The 27,689-nt window shown below is 38.9% G+C and overlaps 1 protein-coding gene across 1 annotated transcript; it reads right to left on the bottom strand.

Annotated features, from left to right (window-relative positions):
- Positions 1–1,288: 1,288 nt before the first annotated feature.
- Positions 1,289–27,689, bottom strand: LOC133506921 (protein kinase C delta type-like). The gene is made up of 18 exons (XM_061831296.1): positions 27,577–27,689; positions 27,235–27,491; positions 20,049–20,182; positions 16,319–16,591; positions 13,573–13,741; positions 11,541–11,572; positions 11,343–11,428; positions 6,645–6,774; positions 6,427–6,527; positions 5,836–5,917; positions 5,549–5,670; positions 5,250–5,423; positions 4,980–5,071; positions 4,823–4,885; positions 4,311–4,449; positions 3,576–3,764; positions 2,380–2,508; positions 1,289–2,240 (listed from the first exon to the last, which is right to left on the bottom strand). Exons 3-18 carry the CDS (start codon positions 20,155–20,157, stop codon positions 2,082–2,084), a joined length of 2,049 nt encoding a protein of 682 aa, XP_061687280.1. The 5' UTR covers positions 20,158–20,182; positions 27,235–27,491; positions 27,577–27,689; the 3' UTR covers positions 1,289–2,081.

Raw genomic sequence — 27,689 nt, 5'->3', positions numbered from 1 at the left:
CACAGGCGGGTCCGGGAATGGACCCGGGATCTCGCAGCGTTGAGGCCAATGCTTTCTGGCTGATCCACCGTGCCAAAAAAACAACAATATTAAAAAAACAAAACAGCGAAAAAAGTACTACGTACTTTAGTTAAGATACTATACTTGTATAAAAGACCAGTAAAAGTACTAATTCAACTCTTTTGTCCAAACGTTTCTCTCCGACAGTCCTGTATGTACAAATCTACAGATACAAAGCCCACTTTAACATCTCTCAATTTTCTTTTGTTTACAGTGAAACCAGTCCATCAACCAATTACTGCATATGTTTCAGTTAAAAAACAAACAAACAAAAAAAAAAACAACAACAACTTGAGAGCAGGTTGGATAGAATTAGAGATGAGGTCATGAGAGAGACAGCCAAAGTTGGACGTTTTGGAGAAAAGGTTCGAGAGAGCAGACTCAGATGGTTTGGACATGTTCAGAGGTGAGAGAGTGAGTAGTTATGTTGGTAGAAGGATGATGAGGATGGAGCTGCCAAGCAAGAGATGGTTGATTGATGTAGTGCAAGAAGACAAGAAGACATATGGACCAGGATAATTTGCTGTGGTGATCTCTAATGAAATGAGCCAAAAGGAAAAGAATGAGAGGAAAAAAATGCTTGGGTGCTTTTTTTTTTTTCCCCCCAGATCAGGCGTTAACGCTTGAATGGTAAAAGCTGGTGGTTTTGTCGTCGGCGCAATGGAGGACATTTGCCACAAATCAGTTGAAATAATTAGACCACAGATGTGGAAACTTTTGCTTTTAGTTTATAGAGTCGTTGTTGAAAATTCGCCGTTTGCCAATTACTTTTTAAATCCCCACGATCTCAATCCAAATCTCAAACGTGTTTGACTTGTCTTGTCTTGTTACCGCTGTTGTTTCTTCTTCTTTTTTTAACGTGTTACATTTGAAGTAAAACGCTGTTTTGACAATGTAACGATTAGAAAATACAAATGTTTATGTACAAAGGAGTTAAAGTGAAGTTGTCAGATAGCAACAAGTTCAGTGTGTACCCTGCCTTTCCCCCCAAAGATAGCTGGGATAGGCTCCAGCATGCCTGCAACCCTGATTGAGGATAAATGATACATAAAATGGATGAAAACAAATACCTGGGAAGAAAAATAACATTACACCAATAAAGTTTTGATACTTTCCTACCAAAAAAAATAAAATGACTTGAGATGAAGCCCAGTAGTTGACAGCTGAGTCGTAACCAATCCAGCATGTATCCCATTTGTGTGAATGAGAAATTACACTTGAGAAAAAGTATGGATAAAAGCTATGTTTATTTATAATCACATGTAAAAGTTTAATTAAAAAAAAAGATTAAACATTGTCCAGATATGCCACATGATGAAGTTCAGAGTTACTTACTTTAAATGCTCATTCCATGAATAAACACATCAATACAAATACATATTGACTACAGGGTAGTACCTATTTCTCTCACACTAATTATAATCACCGGTTGTGCTTAGTTCCATCCAAGGGTGTAGGTTTAAAGTAGTTGAAAACCGATAGAGAATAAATTAATCATTTTGTTTTGAAAACATTTGTGTATTTACAATCTCCAGTTTGCCTCCAGTAAGTATTAAGTCAGTGCTGGAACTAAGGATGTGTCTTGTCTGGAGATTTAATTCATCTTATTGTATATTTTTTCCCCTATCCAATCATCTAGGAAGTTATTATCCATTAGATATATGTACAATCACTCTATTAATTTGATCTATCAATAATTGCATATGCACAGGATATGATAAGATGGACATGGGACTGTCTTTTTTTCAAAAGTCTATTTCAAAATTCAGTACATATATGATTGGATTAGAAGTGATTACATGGTCAAAACAATGTTACAAAGATTCAAAAAAAAAAAAAATCCCTTCTCAGTTTCAATTATAGTTACAATGGTGTGTAAAGTAGACTGTGTCCCTTAATAACACAGATTATTTTCTTATCCTCTGAAAGAGGTATTCAGTAAAATGGAAATGAAGGAAAAAAGTCCAGAGTGTATCAGAAACTGTACAGTAAGTCAGTAACCATGGTCCCAGTTAGTCTTTTCACTTGGTTATCAAATGCTCCAGTTTTGGGTTGACAAAGGAAAAGCCAGAAAACGCTGACTGATCCATCGAGTCGATGAGGTTCTTGTCGCCATGGGAGAGTCGCGGCTTTTCGCTCAGAAACTCTCTGTCAAAGTTGCTGCAGTCACTTGGGGATTTCTGTGGATGGCAGGATTCCAGTTACCACACAATAGCGTAATGAGAAGAAAAGTACAGTGCAGTACAAGCCAATGCCATGAGACGGCTTGAGAACTTTACAACAGCACAAAATGAGTCAAAAAATTTGAATGGTTCCCACCACTTTGGGCTTAAAAGGAGGCTCCACTTCTCTCTTCTCCAGAGTGGGCCAGTTGGTACTTTTGAAGAAGGGCTGTGCACGTATGTCTCCGACCACTCCAAGCCGCCGAGTGGGATCTCGCTCAAACAGCTGCCAGCATGATGGAAGAACACAAGTGTTTAGATTATTGGGCAAAACAACCCTTTAAAATATTACTGTATGTTACGGTGGAATTGTTTTTCGACAAATGACAAACTTTAAAGGCCACGAGACCAGAAATTATGCTGAAGAACTTGTTCTCTAGATGGTGGCCATAATATTATTTTACCTGTGTTCAACCTTTCCAAATTTGTTATTTGTGGCCAGTCTGAATACAGTAGACCCTCCAAAATCAAATGCAAACAATCCATTCATTCATTCATGCTGGTTGTTGTAATAACACAAAGTACGTGAATTAATTCATTCAAGGCTCAAATTATTCTCATATAACCTTTATATACTGTAACAACAATATTTTAAGTCACATTTAAAATGACCCTAATACACAAAGAACAGATGTTACTCTTGTAAAATTAAAATGAAGTAAAAATACTCATCTGTGCAGTATGAATGCATGTTTTTAGCACATTAAAAATATACCAATTGTGGGAAAGCTTCACTGTAATTTTTCCTGCAAGTAATACCCCATTATCCTGTTTACAGTATGTTATGCTTGGTAAAATTAGTAATTCTGATTTAATCAATCATACTGAGGAAGCATGACGAGTGAGTAGTAAACAAATTGGCCTGACACTTGGGAATTTCTGGGTTTTGAATCTCAACTCCCCCACATTCAAATCATGCATGTTAGGTTAACTGATAATAGAGTTTTCCATGAAATGTGAATGCTTCTTGGTGCCACCCAGTTGAGGGTGTACCCCACCTCTCTCCAAACAGTTAGGATAGGCTCTCCATTTAGAAAATGGATTGCTCATACAACGTAGAGAGAGTATTTCCATTTTAATAATTACAATTTGCCATCACTGGTGCTCATTGGTATTGGCGGTAAACGAAACTGAAAAAGTGAAAGATTCTTGCAAGGCCTTTCCATTTTCGCCAAGGTGAAGTCTTACCAGATTTGCTGATACTTAGCTCTTTTGTGGCATATCTTTTTTCCACAAACTCTGAATTGCACCACTTTTGTAAAAAGCACATCTAAAAAGATGACGTAGAATCACCAGCTCAAGCAATTTCTTGGCCTCCTTAGTTATCCAGCGAGGGTAATGAGGAGTGTCCGATCTGATGGACTCAAACAGCTCATCCTCATCATCGCCTTGGAAAGGGGACTGGCCAATCAGCATCTCATAGACCAGTACACCAAAAGACCACCAGTCCACTGAGAAGGTATACTTCTGACCTAAGAGTATCTGCCATGAGCGACAGAAAAGCAAGACACTTTAGTGGAACGAAGGTGGTTTCCAACACCGCAGGAGGCAAATATGACTGGATTATTCTCGATAAGAGCAGGGATGGGCAAAACTGTGTGCTCAAGGGGGCCACACATGAGTTTTAAAATACACAGATCTGTCCGGTCATTCATAGCGTAAAAAAACCCGTTTATTTTAATTGAAAAAGAATAAATTAAAATATAATTGTAAAATGATAATTAATTATAATCTACTAATCCATTATTTAATAAAATACAATGTTAAATGTCTCAATTATAATAGTTTAATAATATATTTTTAATTTTGTTATTAAAAATATATAACAAAACTAATTATTGACCGATATAAAGGAAAATAATCAATAATGAAAAAAAAATAAACAATTGTGGGGAAACAAATTACTAAATTAATGCAACAAATACTACCGAACTGCAGATAACATGAATGGTCGAGGGGCCAGATGAAAGCATGGAGCAGGTCATACTTTGCCAATCCCTGATCTCGAGGCACTGGAGGAATAAATACCTCAGGTGCGATATAGTCTGGAGTTCCACAGAATGTAGATGCCCGGGCATCTCCAAACACATTCTCCTTGCACATGCCAAAGTCTGCTATTTTGATGTGACCGTCTTTGTCCAACATCACATTATCCAGTTTCAGATCCCTGTGGATTATTATTATACCTGTTACACATTTTGAAAAATAGAGTTGTCTGTAATTACAAGTTACTATGTTGAAAATCAAATCGTAGTATAACTATTCCAACTACTTATTGAAGTAACATAACTGATTACATTAGATTGCATTTTGATAACTTTTCTTAATTTCGAATAAATGCAATCAACTCGGGCGTTTGTACCACAACACCATCAGTGACTCCACTAGTCCCAAAATCTAACGTTATATTAGTTGATGTTCAAATGTTCCATCTTCAAATCCCATCGTCTAACATCCAAATTAGAGAAGTTCCAGGTTGGTGTTGCAGCAAAAACATTAAATATTCATTATATTTATTTTATCCCTCGAGAAACTATTACCTGTAGATAATTCCTTTGGAGTGGAGGAACTGCAATCCCACTATTATCTCAGCAGCATAGAATCTGAAGGTGTCAAAATTGCACCACACCCACCATCAGATACAAAGATAAAATCATTGCAACAATCTCTTCCATTCCAGTATGGCAGTGTACTTACGTGGCTCGGGCTAGATCGAAGCGACCTTTGTCTTGGATGTGGAACATCAAGTCGCCCCCATTGAGATACTCCATCACAAAAAAGAGATGCTCCTGGGTAAACATAATAATTTCATCAGCTCATTGTTGTAGATAAATTGATTAACTGCTTGCAAAGGTTCGGATAAAGATTGTTAAAAAAAGGGGTCAACTAGTGGTCTCTGTGTTAGGGGATTGACTCAGTAACTACAGTGCTGGGATGATGTAAGATTTCAGGCTTTGAGTTGCTTACTTTAGACTGGAAGGTGGAGTAAAGGTGTGTGAGGAAGGGGTTCTCCCAGGCAAGGGAAAGTACTCTCTTCTCCACCATTGTGCACTCTACGTCATCATCCATGAGAACTACATCCTTCTTGAGAACCTTCACAGCATAGTACTGACCCTGGCCCTTTAGCTCAGCCAACAGCACCTGAGAAGCCAGAGTAATAAACGAGTATTATCAATGCAGTGTCATAACCGAAGACAATTTAGGGGTGGAAGTGGAGTCCTTCATTTAATGTCTAGTAAGTGGTATGGGGTAGAAAACCCACCCACCTTTCCAAAACTGCCTTTGCCCAGAACCTTGTGGAAGACCAAGTGGTTGACGGTGAGGTGGGACCGCTTAACAGAAGGTGCAACTGAGCTCGAACCATCACTCACTTTGCCGTTCTTATCAGCTATGAGAATTTTCACGTCAGAGTGCACACACAGTTATGAAAACTTGTGTAGAAAAATATATGACAACGATAGATTTGAAAATGAATGTAATGGCAAAAAAGTATTTGAAGTTCCTAACAGATTTGAAGTTTTGGCATTATTAAACTGCAATGACAACACCTTACCATCAGGGTCCGCTCCTGCACGGATGTCTTGGTAGATCCCAATATCTGCTGTACTGGAGCTATCGGACTTCTTCAGGGATTTCTACAATGTGAAATACTAGTCATGTACTGCTACCAGTGAGTTGTAGCAAAGTAATGGCCATCTGATTATCCTGCCTTCTGTTTTTTCTACTCTCAGAATAAAATCCTTTGCACTTTCAGATGTGCAGCCCAGGATGAATTCCCAGTCAGAGAAGGTTGTTTTAGGATTACATTGAGTACAACAGTTACTCTTGCCATTTGGGTAGTTGATAAATTGGCTGAGAGAAGTAGGAACAATGTGAGGGTGATGTTGAACACTGACATCAGGATGTGTACATAATCTAAGGTAGTATGAAATGTGCAAAACTGTGTAATGCAAAAAAAAAAAAATCTCTGGATATAAAGTATGGATTAATTTAAAATTAACAAAGTACCAGTAACCTTTATATGTTAGGCATCTGTTGTACTCAGTCCCAATTCATGGTTACAATTGACTTTATCCCTCTATCTGAGGACGAGATAACACTATATGTGTAACAATCTATTCCGTGGTTGTTGTGTGGTACAAACCTGGGAGACTTGAGAGAGAGCTTCAGCCAGTAGCTTCTGGTTGATTCCACACAAATTGGCTACTTTTTTCTGACAGTAACTATGAACATTCATGCCACAATCTGAGGTAAGAGAAAAAATAACAATGGATGGAGTAGTGAAGTGGTGATTCTAGAACAAAATGTCACAAGTGAAAGAAATTATTTGACATCAAAATACCGTAAGACAATTGGTCCTACCTTCACATTTAAGGCCCTGTCTATAGAGACCCCACAGCAGGCTGCCACAGTGGTCACAGAAGGTGGGGCTTCTGTAGTTATGGTACTTGAAGCGATGCGGCATATCAATCTTGAACCGCTCTTTCTGGAACTACACTCACAACCAAATGATACAATCAGTTGAGAGTAAGGATGTCTTACATTTCAAGTCCCTTCAACCAAAAGTATTTTTTAAAATAACTATTCATGTCACCATTCATGATGTAATTCTATCTATCTATCCGTGTGTGTGCAGACACACACTCTGACACAGTGGCTATATTTAATCTCATAATTGTTCTTGTAAAATATACTTCCAAAGGTGCTATTAACTTGAAAATTTCACCAGATCTTGTGAACAGCCCAAGTAATGCACACATACAGCACATACAAAGAAAGTAGAAAAGATAAGATCAGAAATGAAGTTGTTTGTAAAAATGTGAATTGACACAGGGTATTGAACACATGAAGAAAGGTAGGTGTAAAAAGTTATGGAACTCCAAAAGAATTCCTAAAATTTGCCAATAATCAAACAGCAATTCAACTGGTTGTGAGTGCAAATGAATATTACATGGTTCAGTGCTAATTGATGGCCTACAAAGAGGTGTCATTGCAGAGTGAGTCAAGTCACATCGAATGATGGGTAAGAGCAGAGAGCTGTCTCAAGACCACACGCCAAGCAATTGTTGCAAAACAATGATGGCAGTGGTTACAGGCACATATACAGCCTTCTGAACGTCTCAGTGAGCACAATAGGAGCCGTAATACGCGAGTGGAAAGTCCATCATACCAGCATAGATTTGCCACCATCAGGTTCTCCTTATATTTGTGAGAGAGGAGTGCAAAGAATAATCAGAAGAGTTGTCCAAGAACCAAGGACCTCATGTGAAGAGCTTCAAAAACACCTGGAATTAGCAGGCCCTGGTGTCACAAGGAAAACAGTGAGTAATGTACTCCGCCGCCATGTCCTGGATGCACACATCACGCAAGAGGGCATTGGTGAAAAAGGAGGTCAAAGCTACCTTAAAACTTGCTGAACAACATTTGGACAAGCCAGTTAAATACTGGGAGAATATAGTTTGATCAGATGACAGCACAAATGAAATGTTTGGATGGCATATACTGCGATTGGCTAGCGACCAGTTGAGAGTGTTCAGGGTGTACTCCCCTAACTGGGATAGGCTCCAGTGTGCCCATGACCCAAGTGAAGATAAGCAAAATGGAAGATGAATGAATGAATTAATGTATGAAAACATATATGGATGGGGCGGAATGGTGGTTCAGCTAGTAAAGCGTTGGGCTCACATTTCTGAGGTCCCGGGTTCAAATCCAGACCTGCTTGTGTGGAGTTTGCATGTTCTCCCCGTGCCTGCATGCAACATCAATTGTACACCCTGAATTGCCCCTAAGTGTGATTGTGAGTGCAACTGTTTGTCTCCATGTACCCTGCGATTGCCTGGCAACCAGTTCAGGGTGTACCCCGGCTCCTGCCCAATAACAGCTGGGAATGGCTCCAGCACTCCTCGTAACCCTCGTGAGGATAAGCAGCAAAATAAAAAATGGATGGATGGCTATATGGATGGATGCCATGAGGCAGAACACGTTTGGAGGAGAAATGGCATTGCACATCACCCTAAAATAAACTGCTAGAAGGACTCAGCCAATTACATGACTTGAATCCAATCGATGGAAAGAAATAAAACTCAAGGTCCATAATAGAAGCCCAAAATCACCCCAGAGCAATGCATGTCACTAGTTTCTCTATACAGCTGTCTTAAAGCTGTCATTGCAAACAATGTTTTTTCCAAAGTATTCAATACCAGTTGGTATGTTCAATAAAATTACTTCTTTGTGTAATTTCACACTGTGACAACAACTTCTGATCTTACTCTTATTTCGTTGCACAGTAGTGTTCAAAATAATAGCAGTCCAGTGTTACTAACCAGATTAATCCACATTTTCAGTTAAATTTTTTGTAGTATATATTTAAGTAGGTGTAGTAGACCCTCAGAAAACCAATAAGACCCAGCAATCATGATATACACTTTTAAAGGGCTATTTACACTCAAAGCATGATTTTAGTACCGTATTTTCCGCACTATAGGGTGCACCTAAGAGCCTTTAATTTTCTCAGAACTTTATAATCCAGTGTGCCTTATATATGGATCAATATTGAGCAGCAACAGGTCTCACAACTACAGTAAGCAGCTGCCGACTCCATTTTCCCCAGTAGAAGAAGTAGCGCGTGGTGTATGGTGGGATATATGACTGCGCGAAATGTGCCCTTTCATTTTCATTTGTGTGTTTGTGTAAAGACACCAAAATGCTCCTATACTACTACTACAATACAACATCACTGACTTTACCTCAGGGAAAATAATAAAAAGGCTGTTTGTTCATATTGGGAGTGAATGGAGTTGTCACCACACTGGTTTATAACGCATTAAGAAAGTTTGACTGACCTATTTGACTGACATTCTTTTTAGCGCAACTTCATCAAATGAATGCATAACATAACCCCAGCCTCTACTGCAGGGTCGATTCTATGCACCTTATGATGCAGTGTACATTATAAATGAAAAAAGTTTAAAACTAGCCCATTCAATGAAGGTGCGCCTTATAATGCGGTGCGCCTTATAGTGTGGAAAATACGGTATGTTTTTAATGAAAAAAAGGCAGCCAGAATGGACCCATCCGTTTTTTCACCACACGTAATGATGTTGTCGTACATGGATTTTTTTATCTCCCGCCATGAAAATCATCTCAAGGCATTCATTTTGGAGAAGAAGCAGGAAGTGCTGTTTTTTTTCCAAGAAGCCCACACTGGTGGTTTCATATGTTTATACCTATTTTACTGGTGCGAAAGTAGCTGTTTTTTCCTGTGTGTTAGCCAAAATGCTGTCTCGTTGTATTGCTGGATATTGGTCGAACACTCGGGAGGATGGATTCACTCTTCACACTTTTTCAAAAGACCCGGTACGTCATGAAAAATGGATTGCACAGGTGCAAAGGACGAGAGCTTCGTGGGTTCCAAATGACAGATAGGTGTGTATACAGCTACTGAAAAAAATTATAGTTAGGTGGGAGGGGACGTAATCCGTAAATCAGGGGTGTTAAATGTGTCGATGTGTCGCGGCCGGGCTGCGGTGGTGGCTCATTGTGGGCGGGCGGTGGCGGTGGCATTGTTGTCGCTCGCGGCTGAGTACGCTATATATTGTCATACATACTGTCGGGGAGTCTGTTGTTATTTAGAAGTGATGCGCATATCATCTACATAAGCCTGAGGAAAAGGTACACATTGTTCAAAAGAACTGTGTACTTTGATTAAAAGTTTGATTGGAGAAGGGAAACCTTATAACAGGTGAAAATAAAATGATTGGCTATTCAGTTAAAATGATCTCTAATACCTTAAAAATGGAAAGCAAACCCAGAGAGTTGTGGCAGAAAATAGAAGATAGTGATCAAAATGGATTGCAGAATAACCAGAATGACAAAGGCTCAGCCAAAGATCAGCTCCAGGATGATCGAAGACACTCTGGCGTTACCTGTAAGTACCGTGACCGCGAGAAGACATCTAAGCAAATTGACAAGAATCACCCGCAAAGTCCCTCTGTTTTAAAATTTTAAAAAAAGCCATGTGCAGAAGAGGGTACAATTTGCCAAAGAACATGTCAATTGGCCTAAAAAGAAATGTAGGAACATTTTATGGACAGAGTAAAATTGTTCATAGTTTGTAGACTGTTTGTGAGACGACCCCCAAACTCTGAATTCAAGCCACAGTACACAGTGAAGACAGTGAAGCATGGTGGTGCAAGCATCATGATATGGGCAAGTTTTTCCCTACTGCGGTGTTAGGCCTATTTATAGCATACCAGGGATGATGGATCGGTTCATATATGTCAAAATACTTGAAGAGGTCATGACGTTGAAATGGGTGTTTCAACAGGACAGTAACTCCAAACACACAAGTAAACATACAAACTCTAGGTTCCAAACCAACAAAGTCAATGTTATGGAGTGGCCAGCCCAAACCACGGACCTTAATCCAATCGAGAACTTGTGGGGTGATGTCAAAAGTGCTGGTTCTGCAGCAAAACCAAGAAATTTAAATGAATTGTGGAATGTCGTTGAGGAATCTTGGGAGTAGAATAAGAGCTGAAAGGTTCCACAAAATTGCTTGACTCCGTGCTACACAGATGTGAAGCAGTTGTAAAAAAAAAAAAAAATGTGGTCATAGAACTAAATATCGGTTCAGTGATTCAATGGATTGGTAAATCCTAGAAACAAAGAGTTTTGAGTTTGTAGAGTCAAGGGCAGACTGCTATTTTTTTAACACATCTCTTTCAACAACTTGCCCAATTGTACAGCCTTTAAAAAAGCATGTATATCATGAATGCTGGGTCTTGTTGGTTTTCTGAGAATCTTTTGCACTCAGCGGTAACTTGTTTGACAAGTACTAATAAAAAATATGGATTAATCTGGATAGTTACATTGGACTGCTATTATTTTGAACACTACTGTATGTATGGATTGGGTTGTTCCCATTATTCTCTCTCTCACTATATATATATATATATATATATATATATATACACACACACACACACACACACACACACACACACACACACACCCACACCCACATACACACGAAATTGAAAATTGAAAACCATAACTCACCACAGTATCACGACTGTTTGCTGCAGTCCCGGTGCACCTGCCAATAATCTTTTCGATGCATTTCTTGTGGATTGCTGCATTGCATTCTATGTGGAATACATGAGCAAATAGTGTGTCAAAATGTGCAGATATGAAGTACATTTTGAAAAAAGCATCAACTGTCATCTGTTAGTGCTAAGTGGTAGTGGAAAAACTCACGTCTGCACTTGTAGCCTTGCTTTTTCAGCCCCCTGAGTGGGAAAAAACAGAACTGTCTTTTGTTTGTGTATGATCACATAAGAAATGTAGCCACTGCTATTAAAACAATGTAACTCATTTTGAGTGAGTCAGACCAGATCATTCTAACAATAGTCTAATGACAGCTTAGAGCATTAGTATACTGTAGTTTGCACTTCTTCTACCATGTATAGTCACGAACTAAGACAACCAAATGATTACAAGCTCCCAGTTTAATACAGAGCTGGTCTAAACCACTGCTAGTTGCAAACTACAACAATAAGTATAGTTAAAAATAACTTTATGACAATTCCAAACAGTTTTTGACTAACCAATTATATCTGTGCTGAATGTGAAATGATGATGATGTACCAAATTTTGTGGATAGTGAGTTTGCATAACATAATTTATATGACGACCATAACTAATAATATCAAGGCTAAAAATATTTGCCAAGCTCAATGTTGATTCCCACAGTTTCCCAGCAGAACACGGCGAGCTCGGGTATTACTACTGGCTCAAGGACATGCATTCGGACTGGCTTGTGTATCAGAGTAGAACACATCATTCTGTTTCCAGATGGAAAAACAGGTCTGTGACTTAAGTGTGACGGCGTTAATGTTTCCCACTAACCGTAAACCACCATAATCTTGGCCTTAACCCGTCCTAAACTACTCTAAGCCCCAGCCAAGCGCTAAACCTTCTTTGTTTTGATTTTGTATAAATGTGATCCACGTTTGAGATGCTCATCTGGTTACAACTGCGTAATATGCCCTTCCAGCGACACAGGAACCAATCATGTAGCAGTGGGCCACGTGCTGCCTAGAAACCATGTGAGAATCCTAATAATGTCTAACATTTACAAAAATAAACTGTTTTTTTGTTGAATGACAATATATTACGGACATTATCTGGCGATATACTGCATATATTTATTGCCTTTGCTATAATCATGAACATTGCTTTAATGATGTGCAGTTTTACGTTATCAGAGTATTCATACTGTCCTCATTCCCTGAATCAGCGGACATGATTTACGTATGTGACTCACTGGGAAGCAAAATAATCTTTGGATTTCAAACTAGTGGTCCGAGCAACCTTTTCAAGTAGTTCAACATCTTACCAAGTGGGTGAATTGAAACAGTGGACCTCAATGCAATGCATGTAGCCTATAGCAGTTGGCCTAGAGGAAAATGACACGGGCAACTCAATGTGAGAGCTTCTCAAACGTGGCCAATTCAAAAGCAAAAAGAAAAGGATGGAGCGTGCTGTTTTGGTCATATACTCACTGGATGATTGATTTATTTTGGATAACATTTGCAAAGAAAACTCTGTGCTGTCAACGTCATCCCGACTCCTGCTGAGGCTAATGGAGGCGGTACCTAGCATTGCCCGACTGCTGCCACAGTTGTTGGGAAGAAAATACTGTACTGTATTTCACAACCCCATCAGAGATCACCCACTGCTTTACCTATTTGAACCCTGCACTGTATTATCAATATCAATGGCTAAAGTTGTCATTGGGAGTAAAAAATAAATAAATTTAATGGTCATGATGTCATATAATCGTATAACCATATAATCTTGTCATATAATCGCTGCGAAGCTACGTGGGTGTGCCCCCGAGTGTAAAAAGCTTTGTAATGAACCTACTAACTCCAATTTCCCCTCACAGAATCAATCAAGTATCCATCCAGCTATCCATCCACGACTTCCGCTAAAGAGCAAGTAAATGTTGGCAAGACAAGGAACGTCATCAACTACATTTTTTTCTGTGGCGTTCTAACGAATGTTGTATGCCAGATTGTGCTGTGGTGAAAAACCTGTCTATGTGATTAAAAAAATTAGGTTAGCCAAAAGGTTAGTCCTGCTGATTTACAGTAGTTGCAATGCAACAAAACCTGGTGGATTCCCCTGGTGACTCACTCTTGTAACAATAAAATGTTTTATTGTTGTTTCTTCCATTCTTTTTGTGTTTTGATATGATGACTTGCTAAGCAAAGACTGGACTCACCAGAGAAACTCTCTGCATACAGAGCAGAAGGTAGGCTGGTGGAAAAAAGTAGAAGTAAACTCGTGGTTCTTAATGACGTGAATCTTGGGCTGCTTGAAGGCTCCCCTCCTCTTGTTCAGGGTTGTGAGTCCATCCTCGGGTGCAACCCTCACAGAAGGCTTGTTTGGTGCTTAAACGAAAGAGAAATCAGAAAAAAAGAAATCATTACGTGATTAGGGAAACACTTTATATGTAGAAAAAAATCCAACAAGATCCAAAGTCATGCGTCAGGGAGATATTTGTGATATTTGTTTCTTTGCAATGGTACACGTCTACCGCTTTGCATTGAGAGCTGTTTAAATAACATTGTGCCTGTGCTCAGTACATTCTCTTACATCAACAGCAAATAAAACAAATCAGATATGTATATTTGCTAGAATGATTAGCTGTTGTAAGGGTGCTACAAGCCAATACATTTTATTTTGATTCAAACATCCTCTAGAAAATATTGTCCTTTTGAAGTTATGTACATTGGTGGGATAGCCAGCATACCTTCTTATAGTTTGTGCACTGTGCATTGTAAAATGTGCCTCATTCCCATGTCAAACAAAATATATTTCCGTTACTATTGTTTGGTGTTGTTTGGAAACAGTCAGGATCACAGTACAGGAATTACTGTTAAGTATTAGAGTTCAGAAAGAGAACGAGTCGACCAAATTCACAGAGCAAAATTTTATTCTCTTTCTATACAAACTTCTATTCACATACGAATGACAAAGTTAAATTTAGACAGTATTTGTGAGTGTATTGCATCATGTTTGAACGATCAAATACAAAATACTGTATTAGCATGTATATAATAAAAACTAATTATAGTGTTTAGGGACCATCACAAACAGCCTCTGCAAACAAAAAATGTTTAAATAGCAATGCCGCAATCTTGTTTATCCTAACATCCCTATCCCCAAGTTTTATTCAGGTAATTATTTCATTTGAGAAGAACAAGTCACAGAACATGCAATTGCTATTTAATTTAGTGTGTTGAAAATATTTATCTTTTGTTTTCCTATAAATCTATGACATTTATGTTTTATAATTCAAAATGCTAGAAATTCACATCAAAATCCTCAGTTACATATGGTTAGAGGACTTTGGCACATCTCGAAACTGGAGGCTGAACACAGAAAAATAGAACAGTGAACAAGTAGCTGAAGCATGTCAACTGTCTGGGGTCAAAAGTCACTCGCAAAAGACGGTGAAAGAGATGTGAGAGAGGTAAACAAAGCAGGCAGAAACTACGGTGATAAGGAGAGTGGGCGAGTGAATGGGTGCCCTCTGTATGGCAAAAAGAGTTGCCTAAAGAGACCATTGATGAGACTGAAAGAAATTGAATGATGTAAAAATAACCTAATTTTCTTTTTGCTCTTGAGTGATAGCTGCTTGTGTTTGGACTACCCTTTAGTTGGGGGCGGGGAAGTATGCAGAGAAAAGCTGTTCTCACATACCTAAAAATACTCAGTGTTACTTTTCAGGAAACGTGGCGTGCGTGGCAGAGAGCAGATTAATTATGGATTCAAACCCAAAACCATCCACCTTAGCCAGGCCTTCTCTCACACAAAGTGCTTTTGAACAAGTATCATAACCTTGAGGCAGAGGTCTGGACTCATGACTCTAAACTTGATAAAATATTAAAAAACATGCAACCGGAACTGGACTTGTACACCAACGACTCGTTACTTGAGTCGAACTTGAACCAAAACATTCAAAAGACTTACTTCTTTGATGAAAGCACTGAGAAATAGTGTTGTTCCGTCTGCGAACGTTTCAATCAGAAGAACGAATCTTTTTATTGAACGAACTCAACTGAATCAGTTTATGAAAGGATTCGTTCTATGTAGAATCCCTCTTCTCCTTTTGTGGAACTTACCATTTACTTATACTATACTTATACTTATTCGTATCGATTCATTCGTTGGTTTGTTTGTGATCCTCTAAGGAGTGACGTAGTAGTACAATGAGTGATTTGTTTGCGTAAGGAATAACGTACTACGCAGTGAATCTACTCCCAAGTGCTTTTAATTGCGAGTCCTGGCATCCTCACTGGGATAATTTCAGTTTAACTTTCGAGTGACCTAATTGGCTTGTTCAGTATCGGTCAATAATTACTATTTTATGTTGATCAGATTTGATGTCATAATTTGCTGATCCGATCAATGGTTCCGCAAAAACCCATTCACTCCACGTCGCCTTTGTGTACAGTATATTTGAATACAAAAGCGATGTTATTTTTAGTCTTGTCACATGTCTTTTGACATAGTAATATAATTATCGGAAAATATCTACTTAATTAAAGAAAAAAAACATTTCGATGGTGTGGGACAGACAACACGTCTGAGACAGACAAATTAATGCGTGGAACAGACTACAAGACAAATATTGTATTACGTGATTGCACTATGTAAGTCTACTGCAATAAAATTTTGGATTCCAATACCACCGCATCCGAGCTTTTACAATCACTGGGCTTTATCTTGTAACCCCTCCACTTTTCCCAATGGAGGATTTCAACACTCTTCACTTTTCTGCCTTTACTTTACTGGCATGGGCTTGAATTTACCAGCATTTAACATGAGGAGCAAAAACAATAGTGTATTTGCTAAATCTCTTATTGAAGTATAAAACTAGATTTTTCTTTTGCCTACATGTTTAATATTGGTCATCTGACAGTGTGAATTCAACTTACTGATGTAAGATCCGGTTGGCTTACCTGTGTCGCTGTCCTCCAGCAAATATTGTACAGCCATTTGGACCTTCCCAGAAGGGATCAAGTCTACCCAGAACTCAGTACGACCATTGGTCTTAGAGGTCTTACAGCGTTCTGCGAGGACAGACACACCAACAGTAGCCTTCGCCAAGGCCTCCTCGCCGCTCTGCATAAGAACCACTTCTATAACACGCCCCTCGTAGATATGAGCATCAAACGTGGACTTCCACGATGGATACATAGTGGGCTTCTTCTGAATCAATGTCTTTCCTCGATCTGTGGAAAAAGAGTGATTTTACTTTGTGAAAACAAGAGCAACTGTATCTACAGTTTGCTAAATGAAGACTACAAAGTAACAATATGAATTAAAACTGCAAGCAGTATTGTAAGGTGACGTTGTAGCCTCTTTTGTGTGGTGAATCCTCAAAAAACTTTTAGGCTAAATAAGAAGATTAGAAAATTAGTTAATGTGTTTAACTCTGGCTACTGGCATGGAAATAAAGTATTTTCAGTCCTTTTAACCGTGAACACAATTAATTTTGACAACAGTGTTATCTGTACATAAAGGACAAACACTAAAGGTGTTAAAGGTACAGCCAGGTGCTTCCCAGGCTCCACATCAGGTGGCAGAAGACAATCAGAAAAAGGCCAGAAGTAGTTCCGAGCGGTCCAGTGAAGGGGCTAGGATACAGCACTCTCACCGGTATGGTTCGGCTTTGATTCACAGTCAGGGGATCAACCGGTTAAAAGACACTAAATGTTATCAGAGCAGATTCAATGGCCGATACGTCCGTGATCTAATTAGCTATCTGATCTTGATGCAAATTTCCTCCACAAGAGCCTAAGCAGATGCTTTTAAGAACAGATCCAAACTAATCTAGTGTGTCTTTTTTCTTGCTAAATGATTTTTTTTCCTTAATATGTATTTAATGTGTAAATAAGGTTTAGTCAGATTGGATTGCTCATCTTCCCCATTTTAACGAGGGGAGAAGAGCTTTGCTCTCATTGTTCCTTTGCGATGTTACGGCTTGCTGAGGCCGTGTGTTTATAGCGATCTCGCTTTGTATCAGTCGAGGTCTTCCTATCACTGTAAAGTGGGAGTCCCCTAGTGTTCGATTGTTTGCCCAGTAGTCACAACCCCACAGAGTAGGGCGCCTGTCATGTGAGTGAAGTAAACGAGACGAGGATATTTTGAGAAGCTTTTCAATCACTTAAATGAAACCGGCTTAAGACATTTATCTCTCATGCACATTTTACCAACAGTGACAACACGCTTTGCTATTTAATCTATGGTTACATTCAACAAGCTAAAAATACTGTAGCTAAGTATTGTTGTAAAGCACAACAGGTATGCCTTTATAGTCTGTATTTTCATGGTCTGGGGGCAGCTGCCCAGCTGGCTCACTGACTCAAAATCTAGGAATGCAGTTTCCATAGTATGTGAAAGTTGGTTGATGGCATTTAAGCCATTTAGTCCTCAACCCCTCTGATTTTGGCAGATGACACAAAGCTTTGCATGACACAGCTGGATTATCATTCAACCAGTTTGCCTGTAGTAAGAATATGAATATTGATGGGCAAAACTATATTGTGACAACATAATTTGCAAGCAGTTTGATGCTCAAAGGCTATTGCATTCAATACACAAACTGCATACAGTGAAGAAAACAAGTATTTGAACACCCCGCTATATTGCAAGTTCTCCCACTTAGAAATCATGGAGGGGTCTGAAATTTTTATCGTAGGTCCATGATCACTGAGAGAGAAATAATCTAAAAAGAAAAATCCAGAAATCCCAATGTATGCTTTTTTTAATGATTTATTCGTGTGATACAGCTGCAAATAAGCATTTGAACACCTGTCTATCAACTAGAATTCAGACCCTCAAAGACCTGTTAGTCCGCCTTTAAAAGTCCACCTCCACTCCATGTATTATCCTCAATCAGATGGGCCTGTGTGAGGTCGTTAGCAGCATAAAGACACCTGTCCACCCAATACAATCAGTGAGACTCCCACTTGTAACATGGCCAGGACCAAAGAGCTGTCTTCACTGTAAATGTTATTTGGCTCCCTGTATTTAAAATACAAGAACTATCTTTTTGTGCACAGTATTCTGCGCTTTCAGCCATGATGAAGGTGTGCCAAGGTGGAACTTTAACATTACTAATCGAGTGATTAGCAGCATAAAGAAACCTGCCCACTCCATATAATCGGTAAGACTCAAACTTGTAACATGGCCAAGACCAAAGGGCTGTCCAAAGAAGGAAGGTTCCCCTGCTTCATGAGTCATGGGAGAAAGTTTTGTTGTCAGATAAGACCAAAATGGAACTTTTTGGTCATAACTCCACAAACCGTGTTTGGAGGAAGACGAATGATGAGTTCCATCTCAAGAACACCATCCGTACTGTGAAGCACGCGGTTGGTAGCATCATGCTTTGGGGGTCTTTTTCTGCACATGGGACAGGACGACTGCACTGTATTAAGGAGGGGATGACCGCAGCCATGTATTGATTTTGGGGAACAACCTCTTTCTCTCAGTCAGAGCATTGAAGATGGGTCATGGCTGGGTCTTTCAACATGACAATGACCCGAAGCACACAGCCAGGAAAACCAAGGTGTGGCTCTGTAAGAAGCATATCAAGGTTCTGCCGTGGCCTAGCCAGTCTCCAGACCTAAACCCAATATAAAATCTTTGGAGGGAGGTGAAACTCCGTGTTTCTCAGCGACAGCCCAGAAACCTGTCTGATCTAGAGAAAATCTGTGTGGAGGAGTGAGCCAAAATCCCTCCTGCGATGTGTGCAAACCTGGTGAACAACTACAGGAAACGTTTGACCTCTGTAATTGCAAACGAAGGCTACTGTACCAAATATTAATATTGGTTTTCTCAGGTGTTTAAATACTTATTTGCAGCTGTATCACACAAATAAATCATTTGAAAAAAAATCATACATTGTGATTTCTGGAATTTTTTTTTTTTTTCAGACTCTCTCACAGTAGACATGCACCTATGATGAAAATTTCAGACCTCTCCATGATTTCTAAGTGAGAGAACTTGCAATATAGGAGGGTGTTCAAATACTTAACATCTCTAATCTAGATGTTGAACTTAAACCAGATCACAGACTCATTTAGACCTCTTATGCATAAACAGGAGAAAAATCTTTTGATGGGATTTTTAAGGACCGTTGTAGCAGGATATAAGAATGGAGTGGAGTGAGGGGGAGGTGAAAGCATAATGGGGACCTGGTGGTTTGGATTCAGCGCTCCCCCCTCAGGCCAGGGAAAACATCTTTTCATGCTTGCACACTAAATTTTAAATTAAAGGAAAAACTGATACCTAGTAGCAATTAATTCATCCAATAAATGAAAGATTATCAAATATAAAAACTTGGAACGGATTAGGCTATTTACATGTAAAATGTGTTTCTATTTACAAATGTTTCATGTTATGAAACGACTTCCGGAACAGAACTTAATAAAACATAGCACCAATGCTGCAAAACTAATAGTTTGTCTTCTTTTTAGGAGATAAATGGTTCAGACAAGTCCAACAGGAACAGTTTGAACAGGCTGAATTACTCTAAACACCGACAGCATTTCTTCTTACTTGTGATTTTTGACACACAGCGAAAAGCATACCGCTCACTAGAGGATGGGTTGCACTTCATTTGATTACAGTGATACATGTGGCTGAAGCATGTCTACAACACGCCAGTCCATTTGCTGCACATACCTGTGCTGATAGACTCCTTCACCTTGATGGCACAAATGGGGGGTTCAGAAGGAGCAGGCAGTTCACCCACATCATAGGCATTGAAGGCGATGCGCAGGAAGGGTGCCATGGCGACAGCTCACTCACCTCAGCCCCTAGGGTAACATCAGATTGCCAATGACATTTGGAAGACGCAGGCTTTACACAAGTCCTTCACAATGAATGAATGAATAAATAAATGTATATAAAATAAATAAATAAATAAATAAATAAATAAATAAATACATAAATAAGGAAGGTGGCCAATGTTATCACAAGAAGAGAGGAAGTAGAGCTTTCCAGCCCATGACAGTACTTGGGAAACTACCTTTTATCTACAGTTAGTGGAAAATCTAAAAGTACACAAGTGGAAAATTGAGTTCCAGTAAATATACAAGTTTCACATAAAAATTAACTTCACTTAATTTCCTTCACGGATTGAATAATCTGTTTAGCTGGGTATCCATCCATTTATTGTAAAAGCCCATAACCTTTTCAAATTAGATTCTGGCCATTTTGGTTGAGTTTTTTTGTGTTCATTTGTCAATGACTCTTTGGATCTTTACTTCTGCACAACTAGGATGATACACTTGAGTCTATGAGAATAAACATCTGAAATCCATTTATTATTGTTAAGATTGTTATCAGACAACACTTTTATACAGAAGCTGGAGTAAGTCATGTAATACTTGGGTGTCCTACAACAGTATCTTAAGGGGATTTGACATTCCATTTCAAAAAGTGAAGTGAAACAAAGCATATTTTAAATGCATCAGTTAAACGTAATTGCATTGCATGCATTTTATTCTTTGTTTGCTGCTTGTCTACTTTGTACTCCATATTCTTGCCGAAGCATTTACGTTTTGACAAGATGAGCAAAGTATACGTCAGGTCTGATATGGTGTAGTTGACAGTATTGCTTATGAGGTCAGCTTGAAATTAAATCAAAATTTTAAATGGTTTGCTCATTACTGCTATCCAGTAAATATAAAATACTCCCCTAAATTTTCAGCAGTCACAGTTCACCAGGCACAGTTCCTGAACCTCAAAAAGTGCTACCACCAATAAAGTAGTACAATTAACTGGCAAAAAAAAAAGAAAAAAGCTGAGTGTGTTTTAGAGTAGGAGTTGGATACCCTTGATTCACTGTGTAATTTAAAACAAAATAAATAAAAGGTTGTGGAATTGGGAATTCTTATCCCACAAAAACTTTTAAGTTTACCTTGACTTCCGGAAGCTCAATCTACCATTAACTCAAACACCAAACAAGACTTGATGGAGGATATACAGTGCACCAAAAGACTAGCACAAAACTAATTTTGGGAGCAGATCTTATGTCCATAAGAGATACATAAATCCTACGTAGCATAAAATCATCCATCCATGCATTTACTTCACCACTTATCCTCACGAGGGTCGCAGGGAGTGCTGGAGCCTATCCCAGCTGTCAACGCGCAGGAGGTGGGGTACACCCTTAATTGGTTGCCAGCCAATCGCAGGGTATATAGAGACAAACAGCCTTGGGGCAATTTAGAGTGTCCAATTAATGTTGCGTGTTTTTGAAATATGGGAGGAAACCGGAGTGCCTGGAGGAAACCCACACAGGCAAAGGGATAACATGCAAGCTCCCCACAGACTGGTTCGGGATTGAACCCAGGACCTCAGAACTGTGAGGCCAACGCTTTACCAGCTGAGCCAACATGCCGCCAGCATAAAATCAATATACTAATGACAAATACATCTGTCTTGGGGGAGTTTTGTGAAAGGAAAAAAAATAGCTGTACTGGTGACAAGAGAAGAATAATAGAGATGAAGGCCGGGTTCTGAAAGGTCAAGAAACCTGAGAAGCTTTTAAAGCTCCCATACCGCTGGCCTTATTTACTCTCATAACCACAGATCAATCCATATAACACGAACTCAATACAAATAGTCAAGACTACTCTTCTAAATTCTTTACAAACAATGGCAAAAACTCCTATCTTGCCACTTGCAAAAAAGAGAGCTTTATGCCCACAAAGAGGCAGGAAAAACTGAGTAAAGTACATGCAATTGAGGAAGGGGCAGGACAGGAAAACATTCTGGTGAGATGAAAGGAAACTTAATGACAGAACATTGCTCTCAAGTAGTGCATGTGCATGCGTGCGTGTATTCATGTGAGCAACTCAGGAATTTCAACGTCTGATATATGTTGCTGTACTTTAAGCAGCAGGGGGCGATATGATGCCTTACACTCAGCAAAATACAGTACAAACAAACTGGAACGGGTTACATACATACACAGTACGTACCAAATGAATGTGCTGTTCGGGTAAATATCTATGCATCCAATTAAATGCCCACTTTCCTTTTATTAAAATCAGTCTCCTCTTGTAAGCATATTGAAAGGCCATTTTTTGTTTTGCAATGATTAAATAATTAACCTATTCATAAATACAGTAAGTAAATTGAGACATGATTTAAACTCCACCACCCAACTGATACAACGCATGTTGATAAAAGGTTTGGTACGCACGGAATTGGTGGAAATTCATATTTGACATAAGAACTGACCAAACCGGCCACACGAGTAGGGAAGGTTTACAGTGGCAGCTGCTCATTTGTGCATTGAAGGACCTATCAACACTCAAAGTAACACGTACAGTAAACAGCATTCTTTACAGAAATAACAATGAGAGCGTTGGATAAGTCTTTTGCACTCAAAGCACGTTGTGATGTGGCAAAGAAAAAGATGAAGCTGAATATTTTGGTTGTTTTAAATTGTGAATTCAGTCATTTTATGAATGGTATACGTTACATTTCGGCTAATTTTAGTTTAACATACCTCTCTAGTCACCACCACTAAGCCTCTTTTCACATTTTATTGTATCCTTGTCAGAAGGTCAAAGGTATAAATGATTGAGTCACTAATGACTACTTGGCATTTTGGTTGCTATGGTTTCAGGGTTCTTTTTGTGCTGCATCAGTGTTGCCACTCTAGTCGAAGCAACTACAATGTCCTCTAACTCGATGATGAGAACATAGTTTATGTTCAGATTGGATGACAATTTTAGGAAGCATTTGGAATTCAAATAAGTCTAGATGGGGAACAATAAATGAAACACTGTCTTTTCACATCTTTTAACAGACTGAAAATATTTTACTTGACAGAGGAAAACTTGACAGTATGTGTAAAGCTGTCAATTACAGTACGTTTGCCTCCATGGCAGACCTTGAGCAATAAAACATGACTAACAGCAGGCTAAATAAAGAAGAACTGTGGGATGAAGGAAACAGACAGTCTCCATTTCACTAGTTACAAGAGCAGAGCTCCTTGTAATGCATCCTCACGGATTCAACTAATGAATTTTGTTAGAGGTGATCAAAGGTAGAACCACTACTTAATGATATTCAAAATTTGCATTTAACGTGATCTCACTGAAGGTCAAAGGGGCTGTTTGTTAAGCTTTTACTGTTTCCCTTTAGAATCCACCAGACAAGGAAGTGGAAGTGCAAGGCAGAACGAAAGATAAAGTTCAGAGAGTAGACTAACTTCAGAGAGCGATGCCAGGTGACACACACACACACACACACACAAGTAAAATAGCTGTGCCGAGCCTTCACGTGACAACGGGTAATAACCCGGTGTGTATTTATGAGTAAATGTCCATGATAACTTGACAGAGATAATTATGACGTTATGGATAAGTGGAAGAAAAAAACATCCAACTGAGAAATTTAACAGCAAGGCCTCATTGTTAAACTTGAACATCATCCACTCAAATATTGCTTTCCTAACATTGTGCTTTTTTTTTGCATACAAACTTCATAGAGAGGACTTTTAAAACATGGGTCAACTGCAAAAAAAAACATAACTAAGACAAACCAGAAAGAGTATAATGACAATACTTTAAAAATCAGGCAAGGAATAAGGCAGTGTTTAAAGTTTTTTTTGGAGGGGGATGTCATCACATTCACACTGAACCCTAACCCTAAATTCATAAAATAAAAATAAAAAAGACATTAACAATACACATTACATCAATTTGATTGGCCTGATAGGATCTGCTGATAATTAGCATTTTTTGCTGATCAGCTGATTGGTTTTGATGTCATAATTTGCTGATCCGATCAATGATGTCTTTAATTGGTTCCAAGAAAGACAATTACTCAGTGTCGCTGTGTACACAGTATATCTGAATTTAAAAGCTGGTTTATTTTTATATCGTAATAATTATATATACTTGTATAAATATTTTACGATCATTGGGCTTTATCTTGTCAACTCAGATGCAAAGAAACTCGTTACCGTGGGGATGACAACACAAGTAGATCGGATAATAAGAAGAAAATGGGGGGGAAACGTGTTGGTGGGTGATCACCAGTACTCAGAACAAGAAGGGATTTCGTGTAAGGCTTGCTTGAGGTAATGTTCACGGACTTTTAATTGAATATGGGTCGTAAGACATTAAAATATTACATAGTCTAGCAAGCTAATGGGGCAAGAAATATCACTGTAAAGTGAAACTACTCCAAAACACATGAGAAAAAAAAGCTTTTAATTTGGATTTGAAAACGCACACTTGGGGCTGACGTCACCTCTGTTGGCACCTTATTCCTTTTATTTTGTTTTTGCAGCGTAATAGCTAAAAGCATAAACTTTGCAGTTGAAAAATCTTATAGCCCACCACCAAAGAAAATTGTCACAACAATTAGATACATTAAATGCCGTATGTACTTACGGCCATCTAATATAAGATCATTAATTTGTTCTGTCACTATGCCTCCCTGACATAAATAGATGAACAAAGATACATTATTTACTGTAAATCTATATTTTTCGAACAATTAAGTACACAAGTACTGCATATGCAGTCAATGACCAGGTAATTTAAATACAGTCATTGCTCCTTCTTGGGATTGGATCAGTGATGAGTTTTTCTAAACTTGCCTATCGGCCCTAAAAATCCTGATCACGTAAAGCCCAATTACTGAGTGTCGAGCTTTTGGATTCAACTTACAGTAACTTCTTTTCCCGCTGAAAAATAAATGCAACTTCAATTTGCTCCCCGACTGTACAACTAAATATGTTATAAGTGGACAAAATGTGTCTTTAGTTGTCAAGTCTTTTGCTGAACCACAGTGGCATGTAATATTACCACATGCTAATAACCTTGAACAAAGCAGGCTTTAATGAATTTCAGCAGCGAGCTGCTTGACAGAATCAAAGCCCCTCCCCCTCATTAACTAAGGAAGATTAATGTCCAACAGCACGGGCAACGTCCACACACATGCAAGCAGAGGTCAAGAACTTGTGAGCCTGGTTCATTGATACAAATGCTGTCAATGACACCACCAAAACTGAAATGTAATTAAATGCAATTTTGTCTCAGGAAGCAAATGCTTACAGACTTCTGTTATATAGCTCTTCAAACATTGTATTATACTTTCCTGAATAAATGTCTGAATGTTTCTGACTCCTGTGCTCAGCGCTATAAAAGCGTGTCAAACCTGCTATACTAGCAGAGCTGGAATCCTTCCACTATGAAGTTTTTTCTGCATACGCATCAAGAGTGGTGTGCATTTCAGCTTCAGAAAGCCTTTCAACATAGCATCTGAGCGGGGAGAATGTTTATCAGATTCTGGGCGAATCACAACTCAGCCTAAAGCAACTTTGCAGAGAAGAACTTTTGATTTCCATAAGTGCAGATGAATCTTAATATTGCACATGGCTGACTACTTACTAGGCAGATGTCCAGAGAGCATCCATAAAGCTGCTCAGGAAGCCACAAGCTAATATTGACACTGCACTGCCTGCAAGCAGATAGCATTACATGTCCTCACAAACACTGCTGACTCCAAAAACATGGACAACGAAGTGACTACTGAAAGCCATTCGCAGTTTTCTCAGCAGAGGGAGGAAGGGAGAGATGAAACATATGTGTAAACATATTTACTGCCAGAAGAAAGCAACATGACCAAGAGATGCTATGATTAGGAATAGAATCTAATAGATTTTTTGTGCATATATATATATATATATATATATATATATACACACACATACATATATAGTTCTACGCATCAATAGGATGAATAGTAGTTGATTAAAAGTGTTAATGATCAATTGCAAATGCAGATGGTATACAGTACATGTGGTGGGGAACCTTATATGTCATTATGAGGGCCACACAAAATGAAAATTAAAAAGTAAAAAAATCTGCAATTGAACAACTGTAATTATTTAATAAAAGCATTTTCTTTTCTTATAGAAGGCATGCCTTGACTGGTTCAAATCCTCTCGTTGGCCTAATATGGCATATGCTGCAGCTTTCTGGGAAACGGAAACTATTACATGACTGTTCATAAAATCTACACGACACCTTAAATTGGGCATCAAGTCATGAGTTTAAGTTCAAATATTTTGTTGCATAGATTGTGAGCCAAAATTCATGACTCACCTATATTTAACACGAAATCTTGTAAAACAAGTAATTAAGAACGATATAAACGGGAATAAATTCATGAAATAAAATACAATAAGCACACAAATATAAAATATTCATCAATACACTTACTCCCAAATTCAGTGACATTGTCTGTTTTAGAAAACAATCTCATACTCAGAACTTTTTTTTTTTTGCTTAGCAAAGCATGAGTCACAGAGACTCAAGTTCTGAGAAGCAAAAAAAAAAAAAAAAAAAAAAAAAAACACGTTATATTCTGACCAACCGTGTAGACTTTAATACATTTAGCAACTTTGTGATGAAATCTCATGTTAATGGCACTAGAGTTTTTATGCACCGTACAGTCAGGCATTATTTTGATGGAAAAGTGTGCTATTTTCTTTGCCTGAGCTCCGAAACTAAATTTGTTGTATAAACTTAGTTTGCGTCACTGCCTCGGTTGCCATAGGCTACGACGAGGCGCCATTGGGTATTTATAAAGCAATGGTCTAGTAAATGTTCACGTAAAATACGTTTACCTCCCAGAGGAAAATTAGAAGCGCCTCTTACTACCAAAGGGGTTTTGTTGTCGGTGCGTTCATTTTACTAAGTGCAATAAAATCAAAGTCCTCCGGCTGCCTGTCTTAAAGTTGTGGATCAATCGTAAAGAGAGACAGCTACAATGTGTCCCGAACAAATGCCACGAGGAATTCGCGACTGACCGCTTCCGCCGAGCCGCAAAGTACCTCGAGAAGCGAATTTCCTCCTCCGGGGCCACAACTTGTTCGGGTAGTCGACTTGTAACTCTTCTCCGCTGCTTCCAGGGTGCGTGTAGCAACCCAAAGATATACGGAGTGGGACCGAACAGGAATCCGGAGCCGTACTTGTGGCCGTCCTGCTGCTCCTACTGCTGCTGCTGCTGCTGTTCACTGCTGAATCGCATGACGTCACGCAGGTGGCTTCCGCCTCGACGAGCCTGTCATTGGAAACTTCCAAACAGCACCTTATCCCACGTGAGAGAGACAAGAATGAAGAATAAACAAAAATGACAGGAATGTCATGTCATTAGGCAAGTCGCTTATCCTGACAAGGCTTGCGGGAAAGCTGAAGCCTATCCGAGCTCGTTTCGGGCGCAATGCGGACTACACCCTGAGCTGGTTGCTAGTCAGTCGCAGTTGATCCCACGCTGCCCGCACCAAAG

This window comes from Syngnathoides biaculeatus, chromosome 10 (genome assembly GCF_019802595.1).
Source record: "Syngnathoides biaculeatus isolate LvHL_M chromosome 10, ASM1980259v1, whole genome shotgun sequence".
NCBI lineage: Eukaryota > Metazoa > Chordata > Actinopteri > Syngnathiformes > Syngnathidae > Syngnathoides > Syngnathoides biaculeatus.
Note: the sequence above shows the minus strand (reverse complement) of the source record. Positions and strands in the feature narration are given on the sequence as shown.